This window comes from Sinohyriopsis cumingii, chromosome 2 (genome assembly GCF_028554795.1).
Source record: "Sinohyriopsis cumingii isolate HCF-2022 chromosome 2, ASM2855479v2, whole genome shotgun sequence".
NCBI lineage: Eukaryota > Metazoa > Mollusca > Bivalvia > Unionida > Unionidae > Sinohyriopsis > Sinohyriopsis cumingii.
The window spans coordinates 122258978-122278562 of record NC_142962.1 but is presented as its reverse complement, the minus strand read 5'-3'; the positions used below and the strand labels follow the sequence as shown (position 1 = coordinate 122278562).

Here is a 19585-nt window from a genome sequence, read left to right as displayed (position 1 = left end):
TTTTATTTTATTTTATTTTATTTTTTTTTTTTATTTTGTTTTGTTTAAAAAAAATAGAGAATCCTCCCTGTTTCAATTTTCGTATGTTCCCTTTTCATAGACCCATCAGGTAGGAACCATATTAAAATAGGGTCCCGACCCTGTTCCATTTTCCCTTGTCACTCAACAGACCCGAGATTTTTTTTCCATGTTCAATTCCCCTTGAGGCTAGAGTGGCCCAAGACTTTTTCCCCATGTTCAATTCCCCTTGAGGCTAGAGTGACCCAAGACTTTTCCCATGTTAAATTCCCCTTGAGGCTATATTGTCCCACGATTTTTCCCCATGTTAAATTTCCATTGAAGCTAAACGTTCCCAAGGGGTTCTGTAATGCTAATTCCCATTGAGGCTAATGTATCCCACTTAACTACTACAGTATGTTAAGTCTAAGAGAGTTCTAATTATTGGTAACCTAGGCAATCTGTTCCCCATCTATAGGTCACATGTTTCCCTTTGTACACAAAGTTTGCAGCTTTTGATACAAATACGGTAATAAGATTGTCTTTATAAGGTAAGCGACCTACATCGAGAACATATTATTTATTTAATAGCCTTCGAATATCTTTAAAATAAAATACCACATTTCGTCAGCACTATCAGACAAATTAGATTTTTTATGACAAGCCCAATAAAACTTCGCTAAAAGTATAGGAGCAGCCCAGTCTGAATTAGAGGGGACACCGGCGTTGGTCTGTCGGAGTTTTTTTTTTTTAGCAATGAACACTTAAATTTGAAAAGCAAATTTGATACAGCACACTTAATAATATATAACTATGCACACGGTATAACATTATCATTAGAAATAACAAAACATGTAAATTGTACACCAGAAATATGACCAATTATATAAAGAATCACTTGAGATCTACATTTACTTTTTTTCGCGGATGTTATAGTATCTAAATGTTCAAATGTCGCCGTTACGTGCAAAAAAAGTCGTATTTGCCAAATCGTCTAAATAATACTGACTCTTGACAGATATTGGCCCTAATCATCGTTGGGCTCCATTAAAAACAAGTAATATCGACGTTTCATCACAATATGAGCCATCTAATTTCTCCATCGAAGTCAGAAACCCGGTTATTTTACACATGTGAACAATGTTTACGACCACTTCCGTGGGTCAACTGATTTGAGCTAAAAGCTGGAACACAAGATGTTATGACGTCACCGTTATAAACATAAGTCAACACCACGCTCTGTCGCATTGTTTTAAGCCCAAGTTCGCCTTTCAAGTTATTACCACACCCAAGCTGATTGCCAGTATTCACCCAAGTCGTATTTATATCTAATGCACGCTTTTTCTTCTCGAAGCCACTTAAAAATATTGGGCCTGCTTCTCTTCATTCCCTCTCGAATTTGATTGTGCCCATCTTACCAATAGTGTTACTATTAGATTAGTCACTAAGATAATTTGTCGAATGTGTCAAAGCACTACATTTGGAGCGCTTCCGAAAAAAAACGGAATTACGAGCAACTTCTTTGACTGAATTAGCGTGTGGCACCTCTTACACTGAATGTTTGAACATCGTTTGAACATGACATCTTGATTATTTCAAAGAATGGTTTGTGTCAGATAGCTTCTCTAACAAATCATTTCCTTTCTTCTAAATTTAATGAGACTGGAAGAATTGTGACAGTTATGATATACGGCCAGGCCCAGCCCTTGGATGTGCGGGGCCTAAAGCAGCATGGTGGGCCCAATGTAACAAGCGATGAACGCGGGGCCCCAAGCAAACAAAAAATTGCATTGCGGAGTTGATTTCCTGAAAGCGCGGAGCCCAAGACGGTTTCCCCGTTCGCCTTGCCCTAGGGATGGACCTGTAAATGGCGGCATTGGGGCTTTTAAATGAAAACAAATGTTACTTGCCTCAGTCAATTCTCGTTTATTTATGTGTGCCATATTTAAATTCGTCATAACAGTCTATTCGCTGTATTAATAAATTTCTGTTTAATTCCAATCATTTTGATTAGTGTCACTCAAACAATCCGTTTCTCTTCTCAAAACAAAAGATTACGGTTGACATCTGACACCCCCTTGCAGCCTTTGCAGCTTCTTTTTGAGAGCAATGCTAATGGGATGTTTTCACTGACGTCACGATAATGTACACACATACCTGCATTGCAAAGCACTTGAGCCACCATTTTGCTTCTCTAATAAACCATTGTCAACATCAATCACATATATTCAAGATGTAAAACACTTTAATTGTTGATTAGGAAATTCACTTCGTCGAACTGATAGATAGATTATACTTGAAATTAAGCGCCCTGTAGCACGAAATACAAAAGAAAGGTGGAAATTACCTGGCTTATATCGAAAGACGTAATAGTGAAGCTTAAACGCTATCAAGCACGTAACTATGAAACATAAATGCAGTTATTTCTGACAAACAAGCAAAATTGTGATTTGTTTTTAAAACTTATTTTGTGTGATGCCCCAACGATTGTCATCTTGAACGAGTGTTTCCGGACAGTGCTCTTCGGGATACAGTATCAATTACGGAATTAAACTTTAATAGCATGTATTATTATGCCAGAGCTTTTACGTACAAATACTTTTCGCGAAAGCGAGTGCATGTACCAGAGACAGCTGGACAAACCAATTTTAATTAGTACAGTCAAATATTGTTTAATCTTCAGTGTATTAAAATGAAACACGTGCCTAAGAAAATATGAATTTGTGTATGGTGTCAAAACCGAGTACTTATCAAATGCTTTTCGAAATATGAAATTGTATTTTAACGATTGGCTTTTTAACTTGAACAATAGCCAAATGATTGATTTCACCCAAAGAAAACTGAAAACCATTACATGTTTCTACTTGTTCGTGTAGCCATCTGTTCATGTATTTCTTGATTCATTGATCTATTTGTTAATGAAAGAATTTAGTATGTAAGCATCTGTGTATGATTGGCAAATAAACAATGCCGTATTTGGTTGTAATGGTGTTTAAATTAAATTGGTGACGATGCGAATTTAAATGAGTGTAACCAAAAGGTTAGAATTTTATTAGGATAATGATGTCAAAGCGTCCATATAATCATCATAATAATAAAATAATAATAATAATAATAATATTATTATTATTATTATTATTATTATTATTATTATTATTATTTAAGTACATGTGATTTCTAATGAGCACTACGTTATAAATAAACTTTTTAAAACAGTGCAGAAAAATACGTTGGCTTTTCAAAAAGTAGTCGTCAAATTCTGTTGACATTTTTGGGGGAACGGACTTTTGATGAAAATTCCACTAACCCAACAAAAGGTAAGATTTTTTTTGAAGTTAAAAAAATAAACGATATTTGAGTATCAGTACCTAAAGCTTTTGTGAATTCGTCTCGACATTTCAAATCAGCAGTCTCACGCTGCATGTACTTAGGTACCATGCATTTATCAAGAGTATTTATTTCCTTTAGACCCCACGTTATATCCCACTTTATTATATAGGATCAGTTTTTAAGATAGTAAACACTACTTACTAATTAACAGATGATGTTGAATTACTCTTGTTTCTTTTGCACATATATTATATTATTCACGGTACTGTGCAAATATCAGGCGTTTACTTGTGTTGGTTACTTGGTGGGAATAGAGATGGTACTCGGCTGATCAACGATGGCAGCCATGAACGGAAGTAATTTTGTTTGTGGCGCTTGTACTTCAGCACATTAGAACTTTCATTCGGAATTCCTTTGAAGCGTTTCCGAATTACAGTGAAACTGATAGCAGATTTAGGAAATTCTAGGAATTCATACAACGCTGTAAGTTATTTTTAATCCTTTCACTTTGTTTGACTTTATATTTGTTTTGGAAATAAATTTATATTTTGGATTATTGAGTGCTTGTTGGGGTTTAGCTTTTCTTGTTACATATTTAAAGCCCCAAGGACCAATTAGTAAGATTGTTCTGGTTTAAAGATGATAGGAGTATATGTAATACGGCTATTTAATAATGAGATATTTAACTCTTGTGATATCTTTTCCTACTTATGAAGAGATGTGTATTTCCCATGCGTTGCTACTTGACAATTTATTGTGATCAAAAGGTACACATGACTTCGGCACGATGGCATAGAAGAAGAAAAAAAAAACTAGTAAGACATCCATCACGAGTGCAATGAATATGCTCTCTAACTTCACATATTCCTTTGAAGGCTGATAGAAATCATTTGGTTATTTTGCTTGATCTTGTTTTACCTTTTTTCTTTAGGAGTATAGTTATCGGCAGGGCCGTATTATCCAACAGGTACAGTAGGCAGTGAGCATAGGGCCTACGAACACAATGTTACTGAAAAATGTATACCTAGGGCCTGCGAATATCGTGCTATGAAAAGTGTATGACTGTGTTCAACAGAGACCTTAATCCGACCCTGTTTTATAGAGATAAGCAGATTTCATTATTTTGTTGTTTTTAATGAGATTTGAACACGTTCTTGGCAATATCATGCCGATGAAATATGAGTTAAGTGTCTTTCGCAAGGATACTAAAAACTCATGTTTAATAAGAAGATAGTCCACCGACGTCGAATGTCTGGCTGCATCAAAGAAATAAGCTGCGTAACTTGAAACAGTTTGTTTAGTGTCCTCTAAAATTCAAACGCCGACTGAACCCAGTCGAACAGCTTACGTATTAAACAAATTATTATCGAGGTTTCACACCCATCCCCACACCATTTTATATGCGTACGTACAATATCAGTAGACCCCGTCCATGCGCAGGCGTATGCATTAGGGTTATACCACCCCACCCCCATGCGTACGCACTAAATGGACGGCCCCTAAGTGAAAATGCTTCATCAACAAAACTGAGGTTTTTTCTTCAGTTCATATCCCAGCTGATTATGCATAAACGTTGCAATGAACATTTTTGCATGTGTTAAAAACGATATATCTAGATACTTTGATCACTCAGAAAGTTATAATTATTTTCTCTGCAATACATTACCCATTTTTTCTGTTCTTAGATCATGTCGAGTCGACGGAATAAAGTGGCATCTAAAGAAAGGCGATCACCTCCTGACGAATCTGATGTGGAAAATGCAGTGAAGTCACCCAGACTTGCACCAGTTTCAGATGAACAGGCAGCTGTATCATCAGGTCTGTCAGAAACAAGTCTTGAAAGCCAAGAATCAAAGAGCAGTTCTTTACACGAGTCTCACGATTATGAACCAATTCTGAAGAAATCCCATGCCAAGAAAGAAGCCGCATCACCGCCTCAACAAACACAATCATCACTGGTTGATGATGAAGATGTTGAGAACAGTCTTGATTGCTTTGATGAAAGCACGAGAATTTATAATGAAAGACCTTTTGGAATTTTTGCATCTGATAGAGGTTTAAAACCTAGTGCCGAAATCCCATGGAATTCAAGTCAATCTAGCTCAGAAAATAATTTCGTTATAGACGAAAAAGTGAATGACAAATCTCACAAAGATATATTTAAAAGTGTTATTTATCCAAGTTCAGAATCGACTTTGATAGAAAGTATAAGTTCTGGCATAAGTAAAACTGACTCCACCTTGAATGTCACTGAAGTAGATTTAGAACCAGGTCACCCTATGGGGAAAGATGTTCCCAAGAGAAAAGGAAATGTTGGCAGTAATATTACCTCATGCCCTGGACATAGTAAAGAACTTAAAGCACTGAGAGGAGTCAAGGGCAAGAAGAAGAAAATGGCGGAGAAAACTAAGAGCAGAAAAGCAAAGAAGTACAGAGTCTGTAGCAACAATGATGAACTTGAGAATAGGAATGATGTTCCATCTAATAAGGTTGACGTAGAAAATGACATTTCAAGTGAAATGCATGGAGCAGATGCCACTGACGATGAGTCTATTTTGGGGTGCAGTGAAAGACAAGACATAATATATAACCTGATGGGAAGTCTCAGGACAACCGTTCAATACGAGTCCTTCTGCATGTCCCTTCCTAGAAGGGAAAAAAAAGAGATCGGACTGAAGCTGAAAATCAGTCATTCATTTAAGCTTCTTCGTGATGTTCAGAACAATGGTGCAAAGACTGTTGAATTGTCACCAGGACTGATTAATAGTGCAAAACAGACATTGAAGGACTTTAAAGACAATCTCTTCTCGGAAAAGAAAGAGTTTGGAGCGAAACTAGAGGACACTTTAGATTGGTCATCAGTGAAGGGAAGATATGACATCACATCAGATGATATCGAAGATCAAATGCCTCACAGCGTATGTTTTTTGGTAGCAATGAATGAAAAGACTTTAATAACCAGTCGCGAAGGTCAGTTTGTTGCGTCAGTTAATCCTGTGAATGGAACTCTGGTGATCAACTTTTTCTGTTTCCAAGCTACCATGTCTGAGGATGAGATTCAGTCTATCAGACGTCAAAAGCTGACTCATGATGTAGCTGATGCAATAATTTACAGCGTGCACTGTTTTGAAGTCTCGCGACAATTAAGAATAGATATTGATCTTCGTACAATAACTCGCTGGAGCCTACATGCAGACAAAAAAGAAGAGGTAGGAATTTTTAAGGCCCAATTAAATGAAATGCCAATGATGATGCAGAAATGGATACACACAAGTGCTGAGGACAGAAACCGTTGGCAAGCAAGGGAAAATATATTTGCTCAAGGCGCTAGGTCTGAACCTTCCTGCTGTGTTTACCTTGGAGGATTTCTATCAGAAATTAAAGACTTGGCAGCTCTAATTGTAGCGAGGGAATCCAGTCTGAACACAAATCTAAATTTACCTGATTTAACAATAACATCTGCTCCATCCTCTCAGGAAAATAAAACAGCAGATAAAGACGAAAACACAGATGAAAGCTCAACTTCTGCTTCTTTGAGCAACCATGATATTTATGTTAGAAGAGAAAAAATACTGTATGTTTTGCTGGATTATAACCTTATCACAAAAGAAGAGTCGGAAAGGACTAAAATCAATCTGCAAGATATGAGTGGTGGCAGTAAATGCGACACAAATAACCTTCTTGGTGGTCTTCACCTCCCTGCATGCTTGAATGACTACATCAACTTTTCCTGTACGTTTGTATCGGAGTTGGAGGAACTTTTAAGTAAACCTCTTCAAGCCAGCAGCTATGGAATTGATGCCTCGGATTTCAATATAGAAGGTGATGACGTAATGATCGACATCGACAATATGACGGTGGCTGAACTTATTCGACTTAACGCCAGTGATAATGTCTACTTCTCGTTTTGCTACAAGGAGATTGTTCAGAATGATCATGATAAACACTGCACGCGATGCCATAAATGCAGCACATGGAGGACATGGCATTGTCGTAACTGCGACAAATGCTCATACGGCCAGTCAATCCCAATGTGTGAGTATTGTGGACATCTCTCGCAAGATATCTTTGGTAAGCCTATCATCAAGCCAATGTCTATATTCAGGGATCAGCTCATGACTGGTCCTGTACCTATTGATGATGTTGAGACTGCATGGGAAGAACTTCTGTCCACTGATGATATCTTCCCATGGAAATGGGATCTACCGGAGGACCAAGAACTTGGTGAAGATGTTGATTATTCTGTCAACGATGCAATGGTTGACGAATTGGGATTGCTGAACCCATTTGGTTTTCTGTTGGGCCAGACTGGGCAGGGTGTTTCACGAAAACACCGCCGTGAGAAGATCAGCAATGAAGCAAGAAAAGCTAACCCAATGAAACCAGTTTCACATCATGCTGGACCGCCTTGTGTGCTTCAGTAGGACAAAATATCATATCATTATCTAGTGTGCCTTAATTCTATGAAGTTAAATCCATTATATTAATTTGCAGTATAAATGATTATTTTTCGTATCCTTTGGTGATCATCTAATGTTCTGTCAGTATAGTTTCACAAAAGTAAATCAGAATCCAAACAATTTATGAGAGAATATTCACTCTCAGAGGTCCACAGAAGACATCTCTACATTAAGCATGACTTGTGAACTTTAGACTTCCCTCGCTGCGGAAAAATTGCTTCAATTATATATATATATATATATATATATATATATATATATATATATATATATATATATATGAATGATATAAATATCACTCCATTAAAACTATGTAGTTTAATTTGTTTGAGATTATGTAAATAAAACTACAAATGCAACTGCGATGAAATTTATGAATAGTATAATTTTAATTCACAAAATAGAATGTTTCAATGGCGATCAGCTATCAGCTGTGCAAAGCAGAGCTGATTGTCTTGAGGAAATAATTTCCTTTTTTTTTTTTTTTAGCTCTTCTGGTCGTAGTCCAGAAGTTGAAAAGAGCTAATGGAATGGCCTTTTGTCCATCGTCCGTCCATGCGTTAGCACAAGTTAGTTATCGATATTCCTATTTAACTACTTGGAGGATTGCCAAGAAACTTTGAACACACATTCAGCGTATGATCTAGTTGGGCCTAAATGAAATGGTGCAGCTCGGACATTTTAAAATTCCTATTTTCGCTACTCCTCCTGAAAGAGTGGTCATATCAACATCGGAGTTTCGCTAAAAGATTATTATGAAGTTTAGCTGGTCCTAAAAAGAAATAGTGCCGATCTGATGTCTAATATGGCACTTGAAAATATTTTTTCCCTAAAGCGGCCATCTTGAAAATCTTTATATTGCTACTTCTAAATGGATGGCCATATAAACGCTTTTTTGTTTGTCACTACAAGACTTCTTACGATGTCTGTTTGGCCCTACATAAAAATGGTGCCGATCGGATGTCCAGTATGGCCTCCAATGCAGCCATCTTGCGAATCTTACAGTTACTCCTCGTATTGACGTGGACTTTTCACCAGAGGGCTTCTGATGCCTAGTTGATTCTAAATAAAGGCTCGGCAATCTTAAAAATTCAGTTATTTTGATTCCTCCTACATGGGAAGCCCTATCAGCACGAGGTTTTCGCTAAAATAGCTCTTTTTATATCTACTGGATCCTATATTAAAACTGTGCCAGTCCAAAAGTTAATTGGAGCACCATGGCAGCCATCTTGAGAATTATCTGAACTCTAATTTGCCTACCTTTATGGCCTCTTGAAAATACTGTAATCGCCACAAAATTAAAATAGCAGCCATGCGAAAGTTGAAATGTGCATAACTTCGGAATGGGGTGAGGTGAGAAAACCACGAGCTTTGCATCTAATACAGTACAATGCTTTGCTTCAGGACCATGGAATGAGAGACCATTTAGTGAATGCATCGCGATCTGATGATCCACGATGATTATGACGCGCTAGTGACACGCTGGCATTGACCAGATTTCATAATAACATGGCTACGTTTATATTCAGCAAAGAAACCATAAACTTACAAACTATGCATCATTATAAACATAGTCTGCATACTACTTCTGTTCATCTGTGCCTAGCATGATGGTCTCTGGCAGTTTCACATCTTTACTTTTCAGGAAATACTTACATTATTTAATTGCTATGATCACATTAACTTTGTCAGGTGGGACTGTGTTTACTTGGCTGAGAGAAACCAACAACATATAATGAGGACAAAAATAAGGTCTACAGAGGTAACTTTGTAGTGAAGGAATCAGACAAAAGATTTAACCATGTGGATCCTAACACATCAGTTAGTGGCTAAATGCAACAGAACAAAAAGGTGATGATATCTTAAAAATTATTTTTTTTAAAAAACTTTTCAGCATTGAACTGATGACAGCGTCATACATCCTCATGCATGCATTGCAACCAAAACGAGGGTATTGTGAATGATTGCGCATGACGACATGACTCGCAATGAAACCACTCCTGCTAGAATGAAGACTACAGTGTCACCTGGTTGCATGTGATATTCTCCAGAATATTACTACTAAGAATCTGGTAAGTGGTTACCTGAGTGATATTCAGGAATTCCTTATAAATGCTCAGGTACTCGGCGAAGTACAACTTAACGACTCTAAGAAGGAATAACTCGTGATTTCTGTTGGCTACAGACACATGTTGAAGACACCAATCATTTCGTCCCTTTATAAAGTAAAATCAGAAGCCAAAGGAAAAAGAATCCACTAGGAGGGAAAACAGGAATATACTTCAGCGCCTCATTACTGCCTACGAGGCAGGGACAAAAGTAGGTCTACACCAGCTATTTTAATATGAGCTGATGACTGTGCCCGTTGCCCATTCATACAGAACTGGCAGCAAAGTCATTCTAGCAGTTGTAATGACCAAGGGTGCAACCTGTTCGCTATAGGTTACCCATGAAAGAACGTCCTGTCTGGAGATAGATGGCCAAGCCCCGGCACTTGGGAACTTGGGATACCTGCGGGAGCCACGAAGTAAAAGTGCAATGTAATACTGGAAAACAAATCTACGATAATATGATAATCTCTCTATCTCTCTCTCTCTCTCTCTCTCTGATAGCTAATTTTGGAGCCAATCAAATTTCCAAATTACTTGCTTATAAGTCCACCTGCTCCAACTGACTGGATAATCTTACCCTTTCACTGGCTGATCCCAAACGACCGGTGTTTGAAACTTTAAAACAAGTGATGGCTCAGTACATGGGTACCGTAGCTGTTAAGAGTTACCCATTGCAATGGCAACATTTCACACAAAGATGAAATTATTCATACATTTTACTGAAGATAGTTTCCAAAAAGCTGTTATCCTGTTGGGTTGTTAAAAATAAGTAAAAACAATTTATCAAGCATTAAGTATTATGTGGATATTTTCATACCGTTTTAAATAACCAACTTCGGAGACGTAATAAGCTCACTACCAAAGTCAGACTTTGCAGAGCAAGGCCAAGAACACTATTTAAGAGTTCTTTACTACGATACCGAAAGGAACGTTACTTACACAAAATATGAATCGATTGTGGGATGAAGTTAAACAGGACAAAAATAAAATGTGCTGTATTCAAGGAAGTGATACAAATATTTCCCTACAAAAGAGTATAAAGTACACGTGGATGGACAGTGGCAACCGACATTGTTCACACGCATCATAAGAAAATTATAACGGTGGATATAAATACGTTTTAACAATGATAGATATCTTTCATAAATAAAAAGACACCTGTAATGTAAAAATAAAGACGAAAAGAGAACTGGCATGCAAATGACGTTTATAAAAGCATCCACAAGGCGAAAGCCTGAAAATACAAAGAAGTATTATGCTGTATATCAAAGCTCATAAACATGGCCATATAACGTCTTTTCATTTTTTTCAAAACCAAAACCCCGCCCGTAATCATTCGAGAAAACAACTGTTTAAATACCACCATAAATGCCAGTCTAGTAAACAGTCTTTTTTTATATTGAAAAAATTACCGCATGATCGAAAGAAAATTTAGACATATGTTCTATCTCAGGCCTTCACGTTGTATTAAATAAAAAAGAATTATGACAAGGTTCAAGCCTACTACATACATTATTTTTCCCTATCATTTTCTTGCCTAAAAGCAAGCTGGCATATCGCATGTCTCTCTTTAATTCAGTTCCTTCTTGGATTTAAGTAAATAAACTTGAGTACATAAATAACAATGTTTTACGTCAACTCTTAGGTTATAATTTATGCGTAAAATCGAAAAATTATTTGAGTCCTACCGATTGTAAGCTAAAGGCCGCAAGAGCAGATGTGGGGGATGGGTGGGAGGTAGCCGCACGTGACTTTTTTAATGAATATTCGGTACACTATTATAGTATTAATTCATGAGCTATAAGAATATACATGATTTAGATATGTATGTCTAACAAACTACCTTTTATATTTTCAAATTTATCATTTATCGACTAAAATAAATTTAAAGCAAACATAAATAACGTAAGGTACAATTAAGACAACACGATCAATGTATTATCTGCAAAATAAACGAGGAAGTTTAAACTAGAGATCAATACATTACGTACACATAAATTTGCACAGTTACAAATTCTAAGAATATCGTATACATACTTTTGAAAGTATCTTATATTTAAAAGCAGTAATATTTTTATGATTTATGACTGAATGGATTAATATATAATAATTAATAGCCTTCCAAAAATGTGCCGCATTAAAAACAACAAAACCACCAGCATGAATTTCTGACTTTATACGATATATAAAAACCAGTTTTAAAATACACGATGTTTGAGTTATTCATTGAATTTATTCAACTTTCAAACCGAGATAATCAAATTATATTTAAATAAAGCCTAGGTCCGGTAGATAATACGTTCATAAATCGACACGGTAAGATTGTATGTTCGAGATGCACCATAGGCTGTTATTTTGTTTCGCAAATGTGTCGCCAAATAAAAAAGACATTTTTTTTTATTGATTAAGGAATAAGAAGATTGATATGAATTAATTACAAATTCTGGTACAACTATCTTAGACTTGGTAATAAGCAAACATTTTCCTTCAGCTATAGCTATTGCCGCCTTATTACAAAAATTCAGAAAATATACACACTATTTTCACCTATCTTAAACTTGATTACAACGGATCTCATTTTAAATTAAACGTTTTAACTTTTACAAAATTGACTAAGAAGCGGTTTTAAGACATATATTATACAAAACTGAAATTACACTTTTTTTTACACAAATAACATTGAATTATGGGAGTACATTCAAGCTGACAAACAGATAGCACAGTACTTGGTATTGAAAAATTGGTTAACCAAATAATGTAAATCCACATTTTAAATTCAGTAGAAAAGGGTCTTTGTTATAACCCGTTACAAGCCAATCTGATTAAAATCAGATCTCAACTGTCCTACGTGAAGATCTGACAGCGACCGCTTAGAGGTCATGTTCTATTGACCTTTGCATTAGTTAATGGGAATGCAGCTTTCAAAACTCTGAAAGTGAATTAGATCCTTTGGCACAAGTTGATGCTTCTCAGCCACACTGCTCAGCTTCCCAAGCGCTAAGGTATAAGACTTCATCTAAAAGATTATAACATAGGTCTCTGTCAAATCTTCACGTTGGACAGTGGAGATCTGATTTTAATCAAATTGCATTAAAAGCAGACGTTGTTCAGAGTTCGATGAAGGGAGAGAATTTTGTGATCAAAAGGTCAAGAAATTATCGAAGGAGGTAAATGTATAATAATTTTCCTCTTTAAAAAAATAGCATCTAGTGAAGGAACTTTTAATAGACCTCGTAAGAGGAGAATATGAAATTATTTTTCAACAATAAAACCGGAAAATCGACAGATGCATTGCCTAATCTTATTGAAGGACAAAATAATACGTGTCACTCATCAATAAATAGATATATTACCAGTTAAAGCTCGTAACCTGAATACACCATAGCCATGGTATACCCAAATGCAGTGCTTCCGAACCCCAGGTCGCGCCCAAATCAGGGTCGCGAAGACGTTCTAGAGGATCACCTGAAATTTTCTGAGGGTGACAAAACTTACCAAAATATGGAAACGAAGTCGTGAGGATCATAAAAATAAATTACTTTTTAGGGTCGCGGCTGCTCTTGGTAGTGGCAAAATTGCTGGCTAAGGTCTATGCCAGTGAGAAACTTCCACTGTTTGTGGTCATCACTTCACATCCAACAGTCTGCTTGGGTCCAAGACATCTAATTTGGTTAGGTCCGTTGCCGGAGGATATGACAGCTATTTCAGCATAGAGTGATAAATGGTCTTCAACAGATGTTTTAAACCACTCCCTTGTAACTGAGCCATCTTTCTGCCCTCCTGGCTTTAATGTTCCACGACATCTGTGGACCATGCCGAACCGTTACCGGACAGGACAGGGGTGTTGTGCTGTCAACCTTGTACGATGAGGCCATGACACTGACTCTTCCTGCAGCTTTGGAGCTCTACATACCATGTCATTCATTGTGAACAACTGCCCACTGACAAAATTCCTCGGTGGACTGCAGGCTCTGCACCTTGTTGATGATGGTGCTGTTAAATGGCTGGGCATGCACTGCACACGATAAATAAATAAAATAGGGTCGCGGACAAAACAGATTGGGAACCACTACCCTAGCTATCAACATGCGTAGCACAGAGCGACTGAACACCCTGCTAAGGTGAGGGCAGATGATGAACTATAATATGCTGGAGGCAATATTAGCCGAGCAAGGGAGCCAACCCCAGCTACCGGGCGGTTAAATATGGCCCCCATGCTTCAAAAGTCCATACCAGCTCCAAGTCAGCCACCCTCACCAGCCTAAAGGTAGCAATCCCACCGTCTTAATTTGCCAAACGACGAACCATGCAAAAGGTGGCCAGGGCAGCGAAAGAGATTACCCCTTCCCAATTCCCGTACGACGATGTTCGCGAATAAATGCTCAATTATAATATCTCGTACAAAAGAAAGTCGTAATATTAACGATGAAATTGTCGTCGACTTTATAGTAGCGATACTTTCGGACCGTCCTCCAGAAACCAATCCAATGTACTGAAAGTCGTGACCCTAATATGATAAACATCCTAACAAAGGAGATCGAAATGAAAGGTGTGAAGTTTAACCTTAGCGCGAAGATTCCGTTTGAAAATGTTACAGATGTGGAACTTATTTACACGCCGATCTGCTTATCGGCCAGCTGAACAGAAGTGGCGCTGTCTGCTGATGACCTCGAGGAACAGGTGGGTAAGGCTGAAGCCAAAATCGACGAACTATTGAAAGTATACACTAAAAAAGGTTCGGACTTTCGGTTAGTCAGATGCGATGATGTATATCTATACATTTAGCAATACTTTTCGTTCCAAGGTAAAGTAGATACAGTAAACCCACGCCCAAGTGGATCCCCAAAAGTCATCGGCGTACTAAACTGAGACACCCAATGCTTCGTATACCCTCTCATTGACCATTACCCCGAGCACACCAAAGAGTTCAGTAACTATCAGTGAACGAACGCTACGCTTTGACAAACTTATGGTTCCAATGAAAATAACAAACATTACAAAGTTACTCCTGCGGTATAAGCTCAAAGCCTCTGATGACCTTCCAACCAGAGCCCAGAAATTAGTTATGCTTTAAGTTCATCTTTCACAGCTCTTACTCTCCTCTTTGTATACCACACCTAACCACCAACATCCTCCAGTTCTAGTAAAAACGTTGTGCTAAAAAGTGGCGTTAAACCCACAAAAAGATACGAACAAATCTGTATAGTAAAGTCCATCAGCACTATTTATGCATAAGCGATAAAAGTAAATATATTGATAATGTATTTTCGTGGTGGAAGAATACATCGGTGCTAAAGCGGTAAATGCATACCTTTTATGTACTTAGTGGGTCTTAAGATTTGAAGTATCCTCATGGAGAATGTGACCAACATGCATCACCTATACATATTTTATGCATTCAGTCCACAAAATAACGGGAGTATGAAAACTGTGTTTTAAGTGTTATAATCTTGATAAAGACCTTTATCAGATCCTCATATGGTGAAGAGCTCACGAAGCCATTCGAGAGGCCTGGTTGAAGGAGACTAATGCTATAACAGATATCAAAATGTAGAGATTCTAGGAGGCACCTGCGGCCACGTGAACAATGGATGATTTTAGCCCAGTCACGCGTGAATACTAATGGACCATTTGGTAGGCCGATCGTTTACAAGAAATATCCGATCCAGGCAGGCGTGGGTTCGAAACGACCTGGCGTTGATGTGTCTCATTATTTTTTATTATTGTATTATAGAGAAATTTCACGATCCACAACAAATCCAAAAGAACAAAATATAGTTCTCATAGATCTGAGTGGCCGCATGTAGTAACAAGATATGTGTTTTTAAAATAATTATGCTCCAGCTGCAAAATAAAAAGTCTGAGTAAAAATTAATTTACAAAAAAAAAAAAAAAAAAGAAACTAACAACATCTATAGACGATTCCAAACATGCCTATGAATTTTCATTTGTCGACCTAGAGACTTCTCAGGTGACTTCTAAATTTAATTTGCCTATATTTATTGTCTTTTGCGTAATAGCGTGCAAGAAGTCATACATCTGACATTAAGGAACGGTCTGAAGAGGCCTTATTATCCGCTAGCTACACACGCATTATTCGCAAACGATTCAAATATTGACAAAATCATTTCGATGATTTAAATATTAAAACCTTGCTATTGTCTCGAATAGAAACTTATTGATTCATCGTTACATGCGATAAATCGATAAATATAAGTAAATGTTTTCCTAAAATAATAAATGCCTCAATAAATTAGTCAGCAGACAATAAAATACTTGAGGATATTTTTTGCCTCTTTTTTCTGTTCATTAATTTGTATTTCCTTGTTAAATGTACATCAACTTGAGAAGATATATGCCCTCAATTGTTTACAGTGACTCTAATTATCGCAAGCTTTACAACTTGATGCAAATGATCATGTAATAATTAGTATATCTTGCATCATTCTGTACTATTCAAGTCGAAATCATGGACGATCGTGGAATCAGTGTGTAAATTCTAACATACTATCACAGACGTGTTAATGTAACTTGGGACAGTGGCCAATTGTACAATAGTAGTAGTAGTAATAATAATAATAATAATAATAATAACAATTATTATTATTATTATTATTTATTATTGCATTTTTAACGGACTCGACAACTATATTGTCTGTTTGATGATTCCAGCAGTAATTAAAAAGTGCAACCAAAATTGTTGAATATACTTGCTACCTACTACCTGACAACAAGTGTATCGAGATCGAGATCTTAACTGAGACAGGTAGTGATGGTTTCATGAATGGATGGGTAGCTGTATTAGTTGACAGATATTTTCATGTAGATGGATCGATCAGTGACGAAAGGACATACATACATAAATACATACATACATACATACATACATACATACATACATACATATATTACATACGTACGTACATAATCGCTCCGGTGGCCTAGTGGTTAGAGCGTCCGCCTCGGATGCGGGAGGTCGTGGGTTCGATCCCTGTCTGAGTCATATCAAAGACTTACAAAAATGGTACTAACAGCTGCCTCGCTTGGCGCTCAGCATTAAGAGGTTAGTGTTAGGACTGGTCGGCCTGGTGTCAGGATAATGTGACTGGGTGGGACATCATGCTACATGTCTGCGGCATGATGCCCCAGTGCTAGACATCACTATAAAATGTCACACTTCAGACATCGTAGCGATATGACTGAAAAATTGTTGAAGCTACCTTAAAAATGCAAACAACACACACATACATACATACATACATACATACATACTGTACATACATACATACATATACATACTTCCGGAGTGAATGGTAAACTTACAGACTGTTTGATTCCTTACTTACCTACCTACCTGTTTGCTTGCTCTTCGTCTAGATCATTTGCAGGTAATGTTCAGGTCAAAAGTCATCAATACTTTACCATACAAAGATAATCATAAAAGCCCAACAACAAATTCACAAATATCACCAGAAAATTCCACCCAAAAGAAATCACAATTAAACATTTTAAATTTCGCTGCGCGAAATTTTTAGATTTTATTATTATCATGAATCTAATGTATGGAAACTATGCTAATTTAGCACATATCGAATTACATGTGTGGTCATCCTGTTCCACAGTCATCTGTGTCTCTCGTAACCTTTTACCCATTACCAGCAACACTGAAATACGCTCAAAAAGCGAAATACACCAAAACCCACTATTATTTACATCTTTTGGTTGTATATATTGGTGTGCACCTAGTCCGAGTTTCATCTGACACTTGCCACCCCTTTTTTATATTTGGACGTTTATGTTGGGGTGTAGGGTCAGAGTCAATTCTGTAATGTCAAAGTCAATTCCCTATCCAAAAGTTGGAATTCGCCGACACCATTTGGTGTCGGTATCATTGGGGTAGCCGCTTACTAGCCGGCCTAGCAAACTTTAACGAACTTTCACCGAGATATACCTGCATGAAATGATAGGAATATGATTTATTTTCTCAGATATTGCGAGTAGAGCATTTATTATATCTTTAATCCGCTAGCCTAAAAATAGCGTTGATGAAATTTGACCTGGAACTCGCCATTTGCATTCCGAGTCACATGACTACACAACTCTTGCGACCTACATGTCAATGACATCAGAGTTCAAATAGTCACGTGATATCAGCACAATCATTTCTAATGTTGCTGCAGGAAAACAAATCGAACATATAAATGGAAGTCACGTACTATTTACAGAAAAATTAAAGAACATAAACTTCTAAAAATATTTATTTTGAAAACAACGACCAGAAATCTGTAAATGTTGCAGCAACTTGGAAAAAAATATATTCAACAAGCGGAGAGTACATGTCAATGCGGTAGTCACGTGATACCAACAAAATACATTGCCGACACTGTGCCTCGAACTTGATGAATCTGGTTTTCTCCACCTTGCTGCGATACCGACAGGTTTATAGTCGTTGTTCTCAGAAAAAATATGTTGGGAATTAAGTGTCTATTGTATTTATTTACAAGTATTACGTGACTTTTAATATTTTCGAATGCTATGTACAACAAACTTTCAAATGGTATATTGTTGTTATCACGTGATTATTGGACTTCTGATGTAATTGACATGTAGGTTGCGAGATTTGTATAGTCATGTGACTCGGAATGCAAATGACGAGTTCCATGTCAAATTTAATCAACGCTGTAGTTACATCTCGTCTGTCAGCGGATTAAAGATATAACGAATGCTATATTCGCTATTTTTTTGAGAAAATAAATCATATTTCTATCGATTTCATGCAGGTATATCTCGATGAACTATTCTTTTAGTTTGCTGGACAGGCTAGTAAGCGGCTACCCTATGCCGGCACCAAATGGTGTCGGCGAATTCCAACTTTTCTATGGGAATTGACTCTGTCCCTACACCCCAACATAAATGTCCAAATATAAAAAAAGGGGAGGCAAGGGTTAGAGGAAACTCGGACTAGTGTGCACCCCGATATCATGATTTGCAATTGTTTTAATAATAATAATAATAATACGCAAAACAAACTTTGATTTAAGCGAGCTTGATCCAAATTATTTACTTTTTCTCAATTTCGGGCGAAATCCATGTAATGAAGTCAATCGGTCTTACTTTATTTTACTCGATCGAACAGGTATGATCATTGGTCAGAACTTTAAATGTAATTGTCGTATGATTGTGAGAATCCAGAATGTATGTTTACATATTTTCGGTAGAAACATCATATACTTATGTGTTTTTATGTAAATAAAGATGTCACAGTTAGACAAACCGAGGTAAAAGCTGTCCAATCAAGTACGACCAAGTACGACATTACTCGAATGGAGCGATAAATGGAAAATGTAAATAATTCCTATAAAAGTCACTCAAATCAGTTTTTAGATTGCTTTTTTAAATCATTATTCAAACACATACAAATCATAGTACATTTATCTTAACGAGCATAAGGATGTAAAATATGTCTTCCGGTGTGTATTTCGGTTTTTGAATATATTTGTGTGCTCTATATAATAACCGAAAAGGCCGTAGAAAGCGATCACGGGCTCTGGGGTTAGAAACCCCTGGGGCTGTCCTAGTTCTTGTTCAAACAATTTGTTTTTTTTATAAATTAAAAAGTGTTGTTCGGCCCTGGCCGACAAGAGGGGGAGGGGGCAACCGGGGATAGATCCCCGGGACCCGGACCCA

The 19585-nt window shown here is 37.0% G+C and overlaps 1 protein-coding gene across 1 annotated transcript in view; it reads left to right on the top strand.

Annotated features, from left to right (window-relative positions):
- LOC149805730 (uncharacterized) overlaps window positions 1-8130 on the top strand; it is a 29864-nt gene extending 21734 nt beyond the window's left edge. Inside the window, exon 2 of the mRNA XM_089950402.1 lies at window positions 5013-8130. Within this exon, the coding sequence (XP_089806528.1) occupies window positions 5013-7751 (2739 nt within the window). The 3' untranslated portion in view covers window positions 7752-8130. The remainder of the gene's footprint in view (window positions 1-5012) is intronic.
- The last annotated feature ends 11455 nt before the right edge of the window (window positions 8131-19585 follow it).